Source organism: Thermobia domestica, chromosome 9 (genome assembly GCF_964235325.1).
Source record: "Thermobia domestica chromosome 9, izTheDome1.hap1.1, whole genome shotgun sequence".
Classification (NCBI taxonomy): domain Eukaryota; kingdom Metazoa; phylum Arthropoda; class Insecta; order Zygentoma; family Lepismatidae; genus Thermobia; species Thermobia domestica.
This window is the reverse complement of record NC_137462.1, coordinates 53,885,392-53,897,442: the sequence shown is the minus strand read 5'-3', so window position 1 is coordinate 53,897,442 and position 12,051 is coordinate 53,885,392. Positions and strand designations below refer to the sequence as shown.

General features: G+C 35.5%; 1 protein-coding gene across 1 annotated transcript; it reads right to left on the bottom strand.

Moving 5' to 3' along the window:
* Positions 1-4,143: 4,143 nt before the first annotated feature.
* Positions 4,144-11,066, bottom strand: LOC145660812 (E3 SUMO-protein ligase ZBED1-like). The gene is made up of 2 exons (XM_081726229.1): positions 10,843-11,066; positions 4,144-5,734 (listed from the first exon to the last, which is right to left on the bottom strand). The coding sequence occupies exons 1-2, from the start codon at positions 11,064-11,066 to the stop codon at positions 4,144-4,146; spliced, it is 1,815 nt and encodes a 604-aa protein (XP_081582355.1).
* Between the last annotated feature and the right edge of the window lie 985 nt (positions 11,067-12,051).

Genomic DNA, 12,051 nt, shown 5'->3' with positions numbered 1-12,051 from the left:
TGTCCGGCGATAAGTGTCTAAAATCCTTTCCCATGCAACGCTTGGGGGTCACAGGTATCTTATTCTCTAGGTCCAGCAGGGCCCCTCTGTAATAGGGGTGCATGCCCGACGGCTGCCTGGGAATAACTGCCTAAAACTCACCTTTATGCAAATGCAATACCTAAAATCAAAATGCAGGTACATGAACCAATGGTTGGATGATCGTAGTAGGGGTGTTCGGAATTCGATTTCGTATTCCGGAATTCGGAATTCATCTAATTCCGGAATGTTCCGGAATTCCGAAATTCCGGAACGTTTCGAAATTCCGGAATGTTCCGAAATTCCGGAACGTTTCGAAATTCCGGAATGTTTCGAAATTCCGGAACGTTTCGAAATTCCGGAATGTTCCGAAATTCCGGAACGTTTCGAAATTCCGGAATGTTCCGAAATTCCGGAATGTTTTGAAATTCCGGAATATTCCGAAATTCCAGAACGTTTCGAAATTCCGGAATGTTTCGCAAATTCCGTAACATTCCAAAAGTTTGGAATTGTGGAATGGTCAAAAGTATGAATATCGGAACTGTTTTCAAGACTGAAATTTTGAAGCTCACTGTTGATTCTGGAATCGTAATATTAATATTAGTTCGAAGTTTGAATATAAAAGTTCGAAACAGTCCTGAGGCAATGGTTCTCAAACATTGTTACAAGGCTTTAATCCCACAAATTTACTCGCAAATACTTTCTCGTTTTCACTTTGGTATCTATGGAATATAGTAGCAACATGTCTTAAATAGTTATGCATTCTCGTATTTACAATTATTGGAATAAAGTACAGCACTTTATCTTTATCTTTTACATTTTTTTCAATCATTGCCATTTTGTATTTTGAAGTACCAACAAGGAAACAATTTACAATTTACATTATTCCAAAATATTTGTTTTACTATTAAGCAAACAATACAAGAGCACACGAAACATTTGTAGTCATGTCATTTGGAATTATATTAATGAACTTTTAATCTAAAGTACAAGGAGTACACATGAGTAATACATAATTGTGAAAATTTTGACAACTGAAACCCTGAAATGGTATACCTGATGCTACCTGCGACGTCATCAAATAATGCAACAAAAATGTAAATGTAAATTACTATTGAAAGAAAAAGCAAAATTTCTGTGCTACAAAATAATACTGTTAGAGAACAATGATGTGGATAAAATATTATAAGAGCATGTATTAAATGTCAATTTTCATATAAATGCCCAGATGATTTTTTTTAAAAATTAGGGGAAAGTAGACTTTAGACGATATTAGACAAGGCAATTATGTATGCAAAATTAGGAGACATGCATTCAAATTATTTCCTGTAATAAAAATTAGAATTCAACTTTCCATTGTAGATTGCACATGTTCTATCTCCGAACAAGGTGAAATACGTGCAATTTACTATGGAAAGTTGAATATTAATTATTATTACACGAAATAATTTGAACGCATGACTCTTAGCATGCAAGGTTGCATAGAAAATTGCATCGCATAAAATGGGCTTTAGGGACTTTTAGCTTAACAAACTTCTTTTATCTCATTGATCTTTTTTATTTGATTTTTTTGAGAAATCAGGAGAAAGAAAGTTTTCGCCAACTTTTCTACTCAAGGAAAGTAAGACATCAATTTTTGTAAAGATCAATTTACGCGAAGTACGAATAGTTTTTGATACAAATTAATTATTTCGTAAGAGCGAAATATGAACATTAGGCTAATACTTTTAATGTGAATATTAACATTTACGAAATTATTTTTTTCATTTTTAACTTTTACCATCGCTACTTACAATTTCGGGTACACTAATTGAACATTTACCTTTCTTGTTGTTAGTTAGTCATTGGTGCAGACCCTTTCATCTGAATGCCTAACTACCCTTCATATTGCAGCTTTGTATGAAAATGTACATATTCTGTTGGCTTGTATCAGTGTAATTGTTTAAAGAAAGTAACATGCTTTTACATCAGAATTTCACAACATTGATAATATATTGGTGATTAATACAATTTCTCAACAAACCAATTTTAAATGTTTTTCACTCACACAATTCATTTATCACCTTGCATAAAATTTTGATTAGTAGAGTTAGAACTAATCTTCATACGTAGGTTCCAATGCTTAGTATTTAACTGATAGACACCTTTATTTAGTTAGTTATTCAAATAAGTGTCGCAGGACAAGAAAAGACTAGCGCGTACATGTGAATAATTATAAGATATTATGTAAAGTTTGTACCTCTATTCGATTTACTCTCGTTGTACATTTTGACAAGTTATGCAAATAATGCTTGATAAAGCTTTCATTAAAAAAAAACAGCAGTAGCATCATGATTATAGAAGTTACAAAAAACATTAAACAGTAATCCCTTGTTCTAAGAAATTTTTTGCTGTTTACAGCATGCAGTATACTAAATACAATACAAGCGATGCATTATTAATTTTAGCTTTGCGTGATTTGAACCTGAAATATGAAATACTGATTCTAGTTTCCAAAAAGTTCATGTAACATCAATAATGCATATTTTTACATAACACGGGCAGCAGCATAATAATTGTACATTTATATATCTGAAGATAAAAGAATATTAAACACTATTTTGTAACAAATTATGTAAGATACTAAACGGTACCACAATAATATCTGCCTACCAGCTATAACATCATAGTATTAAACTACCATTACAAATTAGTAGAATTTTGTGGTGTTATGAAAAAACTTTATTGAATTTTGACTGGTTGAGTTTAAACTTGAATTACTAAATTTGAATTTAGTTTTATTTTTAGGCAACTAAGGCTAAAAATAAAAATAAAACTGTCGCGCGAGAGGCGTAGGTGTAAAGATGTAGAAAGGCAGAGTCCTGGCCGTACAGCTTTATATGTAACTTTTGAATAGTTCGTTATAGTTAGTCCTGATGAGACGATCCATGACCTCAGTGCTTTCTTTTCCCATATTATCTCTACTTTATTCATTAATAAAAGTTAAGGAGATTTTTCTCTTATTTTGATTTTTCGCCATGCCATTTTGATTTTTCTTTTTCCGTAATAAAAAAATATTTTTACTATCTATATTTGCAAGTAAGAAGGTAGTAATATTATGCATTTTGTAACTGAAAATTAAAAAGAAAAAATATGCTAATTAATTACTAATTTACTTTTTTACTTTTCAGCTCAACGACGGAAATTCAAAAGTTATTCTTCCTCTATGGCTTAAAAAATGCGAAGCCTCATTTACAAACACTCGTCTAATATTTTTTTTTTAATTACGTGATCCTTGATTAATTCAATTAAATATTAGACGAGTGTTTGTACACAAAGCTTTCCAAATTACTTTAAGTCATAGAGGAAGGTAGACTTAATCAATTTCTGTAGGGTTGGTTGTTTTAATTTCCTTTGCTGAGCTGAAAAGTAATAAGTTAAATTTACAATTAGTTAGCAGTCATCTTGTAATTCAGAGACGTACGCAGGGGGTGGGTCCTGGGGTCCGTACCCTCCCCCCGAAATCCCGACTTTTTTGTAAATGCAATCTACTTTTAGGGACAATTTTAGATTTTTTTATAAATTCTAGCCTCAAATTTTATTTGGACCCTCCGAAACGCTTTAGACCCCTCCCGAAATAAATTCCTGCGTACGTCCCTGTTGTAATTGCTTAATATATATATATATATATATATATTTGCAAAATTTCAATTACAAAGTTCATAATTATGTACTTTCTTACAATTATAAACGCTAGAAAATATGTTTTAATTACGGGAAAACAAAAAATCACAATGGTGGCAAATATTCTCTTAAAGCATATAAAAAACCAACTATTACGATAATTTAAATCCTTTACTGGAGTGGAGAGTTAATTTCATGAATCGTTGTTAAAAGTAACATAGGCGTACCAAGCTTTGCCATAACACCACAGAATTATTACATCCTATGAAGATTCTCAAATGTTGATTAAAGAATGCGTTTTAACTTAACATACTTAAAGAGCTTTTGGTACAATGGATTTGTTCATGGACAAAAATATCAACTGCTCGGCATGTTCAGGTGTAAGAGAGTGTCTGTTGTCTGTCACTACATTACCTCCACAACTAAATACTCTTTCACTAGGTACAATTGTGGCAGGAATGCTCAAATATTTTTTGCCAACTGTGCTAACCTGGGGAGTAGAGAAGAATGATTTTTCCACCAAGTAAGTGGATCTTCTTCCAATTCAGCGTTTCCAAGATTTAAGTACCTATTCATTTCAACGATTTCACTTTGTTCAACAGTACCTTGTTCAACTTTTTTCCGTTTCAAGTAACTTGCAAATCCTTTCTTCGGAACGTTTCTTTGAACACTACCAGAGTTATCTTTTATGGCAATATCTTTTAATTCTGCTAAAACAGCTGCCTTCACTACATCGACATCGTTTCCTGCTGGTTCAATTTTAAATCTTGGGTCGAAAAAGGAACAAATCTTAAGAAGGATTCTGGTTTCTTCCTTGGTGTCATACCTATCATGCAAGGGTTCTAAAATTACCTTTTTCATATGAACTTGAACATCTTTCAAAGCCAGTTTCAGTACCACTTCACTACCTTCTTCTTCTTCTTGAAAAGAATCATAACCAGACAAGTAAGTCTCGCTGGACGTAAGCATTTGTTCATCATCATCATCATCATCATCATCATCTGCTTGAAATTCACTTTTTACTTGCTCATAAAGAGGACGGATTGCTGAAGCTGTCACTGATTTTTCAGCAGACATATTGTCACTCAGCATTTGTAGGGGTAAAATTAGCGATAAAATCGTCTCTAGAAGCTTAACTTCTTTCTGTTGCAGAATGAGAGACCTATGTTTTGTCTGGGAAAGGAACTTGGCGAGTGCAGCCTGTTGTTCTATAACGAACTGAATCAATGGAATAAGAGACCACCACCTTGTCGGTGTCACTGATGGTATCATTTTATATGGTAGTCCTAAAGCTTCTTGTTCGTTTTGTAAAACCCGTTTCATTTTATGACTATGACTGATGATTCCCCTGATTCTTTTTATCTTCTCGATAACTCCACATGTGGGTTGTTCTTTAAAAGCGTTAGTTACTCCAATATTTAATGTGTGACCGAAACAATTCAAATGGCGGTAAGCACTTAATTCACCAATGGCTTTAACAATGTTAGATCCGTTGTCCGTTGTTACACAAGAAACCTTTTCCTGCGGTATTCCCCACAACTCCAGGCTGTAATTCAAGGCACTCAGAAGATTTGCTGCAGTGTGATCAACATCCAGAGAAGTACAGTTGAGGCAATAACTCTTCATTTCAAAGCTGCTGTTAATAAAGTGCGCGGTAACAGCCATAAACGGATGTTCGGAGGCCGACGTCCAACAGTCTGTTGTTAGCGCAACGTTATTAGCGTCTGCCAATTCAACTTTTAGTAATTCTGACGTTGCATTGTACAAAGCAGGTATTTTGGATTCAACAAAACACTTCCTGCCAGGTACGTGAAAATTAGGACATAACACTGACATTAGATGCTTGAAACCGTCTTTCTCAACTGCTGAATAAGGCATCATATCAATTGCAAGCCAATATGCAACAGCATTCCGATACTTTTCATTTGTTTTACTATCCGGAAGGCGAAAATGAGTGAGCTGTGTCTGTGTCTTCCCGGAAATGCTCATTGGTTCCGTTGAACGGAAAACGTTCTCCGGCTGAGCGCTGGAGGTTGAGGGAAGTACTATGTCACTGTAACAGAGAAAGAGAGGAGATGGAGTGAAATGTTTGCTTCCAGCATGACAGAGCTGAAAACTCACAGAATCATAACGCTCCAATTTGTATCTTTACACACACAGTAACCAGTTCTTGGATATTTGGATGGCCCAGAGCTAGAGGTGACTTAGCGCCATCAAGGAAGTTTGAATAAATGAGAGTTAAAGTTTATATATGCCATGCAGACTTTCATGTCAGTTTCGCCGCGTTGCAAATAGTGGGTTCTTGCCCACAGAATATATAATTCAAAATCCATTTCACTGCATAACTCAAAATGTCCCTCTGCGACGCGTAGTCACCTGTGTCACCGAGCCGTTTCATTTTAGTGTTAAATTGTAACGTAATCTTTACATCTTTGTGGAAAGCTTAATGGACTGTAAGTAGCATAGCGTGGGGAACAGAAACATTTATTCTTTCAATTACAACTCGCTTATTATTATAGGCTGTCCCTAAATTCGTGTATTCGTACCAAGAAATTAAACTAACACTAATTTTACCATTTTTCTGTAATATCTTCAAATCAGATAAAAATAGTCGAAAAGTGAAAAGCGGGTCACCTAGATAATATTATTTTGCATGCGATATCGTTACCACGAGTCACTTAATTTCTCTTGTTTCGCAGCCACTTAGAAGCCCCCAAACATATGGCAGGCCTACAAATGAGTTCAAAATGAAAGAAACTAAGTGACTCTTGGTAATGATATCATATGCAAAATAATATTGTCTAGGCGGCCCGCTTTTCACTTTTCGGTTATTTTATCTGTTTTGAAGATAATACAGAAAAACGGTAAAATTAGCGGTAGTTTAATTCCGCGGTACGAAGGGATCTTAAGTAGCCTTACAAAGAAATCAGCACGGCTGAAGTGAGAAATCTATCGTTTCTTGCTGTGTGGATGTGAAAATTCAGTGATACTCAGTTTTCATGAAACGGACTTGAACAGGTTTTCCAAAATTTACGAAGTTCCCAAATAACAAATTCAGTGATTTTGCTGTGGATATGTGCGTACCAGAGATGGAGTGGGTCAGTGGGTCAAGTTTTCTGAGTGGGTCAGTGGGTAGTGGGTCAACATCATGTAACCCACGGCGACCCACCGTGACCCACTGCGATCCACCACCCACCATGATCCACTGCGACCCACCACCAACCGTGACCCACTGCGACCCACCACACACCATGACCCACTGCGACCTACCGACTCAGTCTGATCTACCGACTCACTCTGCTCACTGCATTGTAAACAGTATCTTCTGAAGACTGGTAAATTTGTCTGCGTTTTACTTTCAAGACTTCCATTTCCCTTCCTTTTCCATTTGTTTCTGTCTACTTACCTGAGGTGAGTATAACTAAGTGAAAAAAGAACTTCAGGCACTTTTGGATATTGATATTCGTAATTGTAATAATACAAATAGGACTTATACTACTACTTGGCTTTCGAGGCCTGTGAGTCGAGCTAACTACTGAAAAAAAATACATTTTTAAATCACTGCTATATATAAATTATTATATAAAAAATGAATGTAACTGTGTGTGCCTGATCATCACGGCAAATTGCAAAGTCAAATGAAATGACTTTTGGTATATAGTTAGGCCTTAATCCAAACTGGGATGTTATATCCCTTTGATTATAATACATATCAAAAGAAGGTAGTGGGGATCCGAATTTTTTCGAAAAAAAAAAATTATCTCGCAAGCCGTTAAAATTACGGAACTGAAATTCAGTGTATTAGCTCTTTAATAATAAAAAAGAATGTGTCCTAGAATTTTTTAAAATTCTCCTTTATGGGGCGGGGGACTTTCTATATATGGAAAATTGATAGTTAGTTGGTTTGTAAAAATGATCGAAAACGATCGATATTAGTTGAGGTAATATTCAGAAACAAAAAATACAGTGCTTCGCTTCATATATCCATGCTTTCTACTATAACAATTGCTGAAGCTTGTTTATTATATGGAGCGTTTACAGCACAGGGCAATCAACTCATAAAGTTGTGAGAAAAATAGACATGAAATTTGTACTGTAAGCTTAATTACACGGAAATTTTAAGTTTGGATTGTACGCATATGTAAAATTGTACATTTTTTCCCTTTACGTTGGTCTGCTTACCTTGATTTGGGACTTTCAAATTTCATCCTTTTTTCCACTGAAAAGTATCGATAATTCAACAAGGAAATAATTATACTATGATAATTTAATTGAAATTCATCGTAATTTGGCCCATGACAAACAGCAGTGTGGTAATTGAAGGGGAAGAAGGGGGAAATTAACAGGCACCTCTGAACACTTCCCAGGAACCTCTTTCCCTTTTGCTTTCTAGGGGGAGGGAACTTGGTAATGTCATCAAAACTTCATGTGTAATTACAAAAATTAAATTTATAAAAAAATAAGAAATCATCAGTTTATCAGGCTTTAATTGATAATTTATGCACATGATTCCCTATCGAAGGTGTGGTAGATGAAGTTTCTGTTCTCCATGAGTCGACATTGCCAACTGACATGGTCAATATGGAAAAGATGCTGTATGGCGATAGAGAGATGATATTACTTGCTGAATATTTCAGAACTGACCGACAAGCAGATTGTCGATGAGGAGTTGCAGAAATAGAAGTAGTATCAATTTCCACGACAGAGTGCGAACGGGGATTTTCCCTTATGAATTTACAGATGACTGATATTAGAAATAGACTAAGTGCTCAAACATTGTCTAACTTGTTGTTCACCAATATTGATGGCCCACTGTTAGATAAGCTCAAAGTAGACGAGCTAATTATTTTTTGGCTGAAGGATGGACATCATTCCGCAGCGGATGATTTACCACGAAAAAATTCTGGAGGACAACAGGAAAGAAACCCGATTTCGGATTTGTTTTAAGGTGGCAAATTACGAGTTATGGAAAATGTATACTTGTATTACTAATGGCTTATTTGTGTTATTCAACTTTGTACCTAATTTTTAATAAGTCTATTCTTTGCTTTTTATAAACTAGAAGGTAATCTACTTTGAAAATGAAATGAAATCTTTAAGTTTTACGTCTTACAGTTAAGCCGGTTAGGCTAAAGGAGATGGTGATGATGAGAAATGAATGAAATGGTGGAATGAAGAAAGTGGGAGGAAACGGGAGAATCCCGAGAAAACTCACGAGCACGGTGTTTGTCCATCACAAATTCCACACGATGCGAGCTAAGATCGAACCAGGAACCTCAAGCACCGGAGGTGAACGCTATACCACTGAGACACCGCGCCCCCATAAACTACTTTGAATAAATATTCATAACAATTGCAATTATGCATTTTGTAACTTACTTTAACTTGGTGTTCTGGTGAAATTACGATTATATTTTATGGAGATGTTCTCACAGATTGTACCCGAGATCCTTTAATAGCTATGAAAAACTGATTTTTCAAGTCTTTTGTGAGAAAAATACTGTGAACTGAGGAATCATAACCTTTTCCATATTGTACAGGGGTATTTTCCTGCGAATAGAAATTTCTTTTGAAATGAGTTGAGAAATTAACACTTGCAAGAATACTCTCCTAATATAATATTTTAGGCACACACTAATTTCCTCTCACCTCGATTTTCTTCAATTTTCACACTGACAAACACTACCATTTTATATCGTAAAGGTCAGATCAACCGTTATTGTAACAGGGTGGGGCTTGAGCGATTGACCCTAGAAATTTGAACTCTGATTAGTGACTTTTTTTTTTTACAAGTGTAAACTCTTTAGTCAGTAAAGAGGCCATGATGAATCACGTGTCAGAGTTGATGATGAATTTGGTGAGAGTAGGTCACAGTATATGATAATGGTTCATGGTGGGTGGTGGGTCAGAGTGGGTCACGGTGGGTCGTGGGTCACAGTGGGTCATGGTGGGTGGTGATTCAAGTTTTGATTGACCCACGCAAACTCTGGTGCGTACCACTATAAACCCATCTCTTTCTGTCCTAGTGTGTCTCAGCTGTGACATGCTACTTTATATTGAAAATGAGCTTTTTGCTCACACACCTAGGTGTTTACGTTCCTTTTTTCATTATTGTTATTATTATTATTATTATTATTATTATTATTATTATTATTATTATTATTATTATTATTATTATTATTATTATTATTATTATTATAATAATAAACTAGCAGCGTTCACCCCGCTTCGCTGCGGTCACCCCGGAACGCAATAAACTTTGTTACTTAGATAATTTTTACTTTTTCGCTTTCAAGTGATATGATAAAAACCATAGAAGATTGCAGTAAATGTTAACATTATATCGCCTGTCATTTATGTTAACCCGCCCCGCTTCGCTGCGGTCACCCCCGAACGCAATAAACTTTGTTACTTAGATAATTTTTACTTTTTCGCTTTCAAGTGATATGATAAAAACCATTATAACGCCTGTCATGTATGTTAACCCGCCGAGTGACACGGTCATGCGGGTTGCATATAAATACGTTTATTTTTATACCTATGATGAACTAACAAAGGATTTGTACGTAATGGACACCTGAATGGTCAATTATCTCAAGACACTGGTAATTGAAAATTAAAGTGATATGATAAAAACCATCTAGGGTCCAAATCCTAATAACCCCCCAAAAATAAAAGAAATTGGTTCAGCCGTATTAGCGTGATGAGCGGACAAAGGATTTGTACGTTCTCTTTTATATATATAGAAGATTATTGACTCTTGAATGACGATTGTCTGAAAGTTGAACAAATGCTTTTTTCATGTAAACATAGGTGCCCAAATATAGGTAAACTTAGTAAAGGGCAGGAGTTCCACTTCAATTATTTTCTAGTATCTTTCTTGACTCTTTTATCCACTTTCACGAGAACCTGTAAGTTGATTATTGACTCTTAATTGACAATGTGTGAAATAAAAATTTGCAGTTTGTTGTTTGGAAATATAAATTGATCAGTAAAAATAACGTGAAACAGTAAGGGCTCTTTTAGAAACGACCGCTTTATACAAACAGTTTGAAAAAAAAAAAAAAAAAAAAAAAAATAATAATAATAATAATAATAATAATAATATGAACCTTCAAAAGAGTAATCTGGTCACCTTATGTAAAACATATGAAATTTTACCTGTGTTCCGCTGTTTCTGCTTCTTCCTCGTGCCGTGGATCATCTTCCGCAGTCTTCAGTCTTTCTTGGCTCCATATTATTGGATGACGCCTTTTTAAGTGCGCAATCATGCAGGTTGTACTGCCACCTTTTATAGGAACAACAGCCGTGCAATTAATAACTGTACACCGTACTTCAGCCTTCCCTTCTATTCGTTTAAAGTACTTCCACGTATAAGATTTCATTCTGCTTCTGTTTTGTTGACTGTACTACGAAACCTCCAACTCGTTGTGAAAAGTCTATTACTGCTGGAGAGACTGCGACAGAGTCTAAAAATTCGGGACAGTACCAAACAATGAAAAGAGTTTGCGAATTCGGGTAAGTCCCGAACAACGGAAGAGATCGGGTGAGTACTTCAGAAGTGGTGTACTAGAGCGCACGTGTACATATGAAAAGCATTCATTACAAGAACGTTGAAATTGGAAGTAGATTGGACACCGGTGACTCAGAGGAGTTCCTCTCCTGTGTATCACTAAAGCATTCACGTGCCTGTGGCTAGGCGTTGATAAGGGTATAACTTACGCTAGGTGTGGTCCAATCCAATGACGGTCTGCCAATTCCATACTCATGTGTTGAACACATACGCTTGTAAGCGTCTACAATTCGGGAAACTACCGATTCACATAGACCTACCAAACATTAAAAACAAGCTCACAAGTCAAGCTTTGATTTTGGCGCGATAAATTCGGTGCTTTGGGTACGTCATGTAAATTCGCTTTTATCCCTTGTAGGGTATTATTTCAGATTGTTTAATACAAAAGCGTCTTATTTTCAAAAGGACACTGCTTCATAGCGTATGCTATGCTATGGCATACTGAAATGCCACGAAAACTATATTCTAGTGTTCACGTCATGTTACATATGCACATCAAGCTTTAGTCAACGAAATGATCTATTTGTTCACAAAACGGAAACACCTGACTTAGCAAAATAATATTCTGTGCACTATAGCAGATTATCACAAATTAAAATGCCAAGCCATCAACCAACTATCAAGAAAAAAAAATCTAGCAACAAAGCACGGACGTCGGTGGGTTGGGAATCATGTTCCTCTTTAGATTATTGACAAATAATTTCTACTTCCCTCCCAGTAAGCAGGGGTGTGGGGCCACCGGAAATACTGGTCAATTTTTTTTTCAAATATTTCAGACTATCCTATCCCTTTAATTA

Excerpts from the sequence above, each read along its gene's own strand:
- LOC145660812 (XM_081726229.1), bottom strand. The coding sequence starts at position 11,066 with ATGAAATCTTATACGTGGAAGTACTTTAAACGAATAGAAGGGAAGGCT. Across the intron at positions 5,735-10,842 it reads GCAGAAACAGCGGAACACAG|TGACATAGTACTTCCCTCAA; the intron begins GTAAAATTTCAT and ends TCTCTGTTACAG.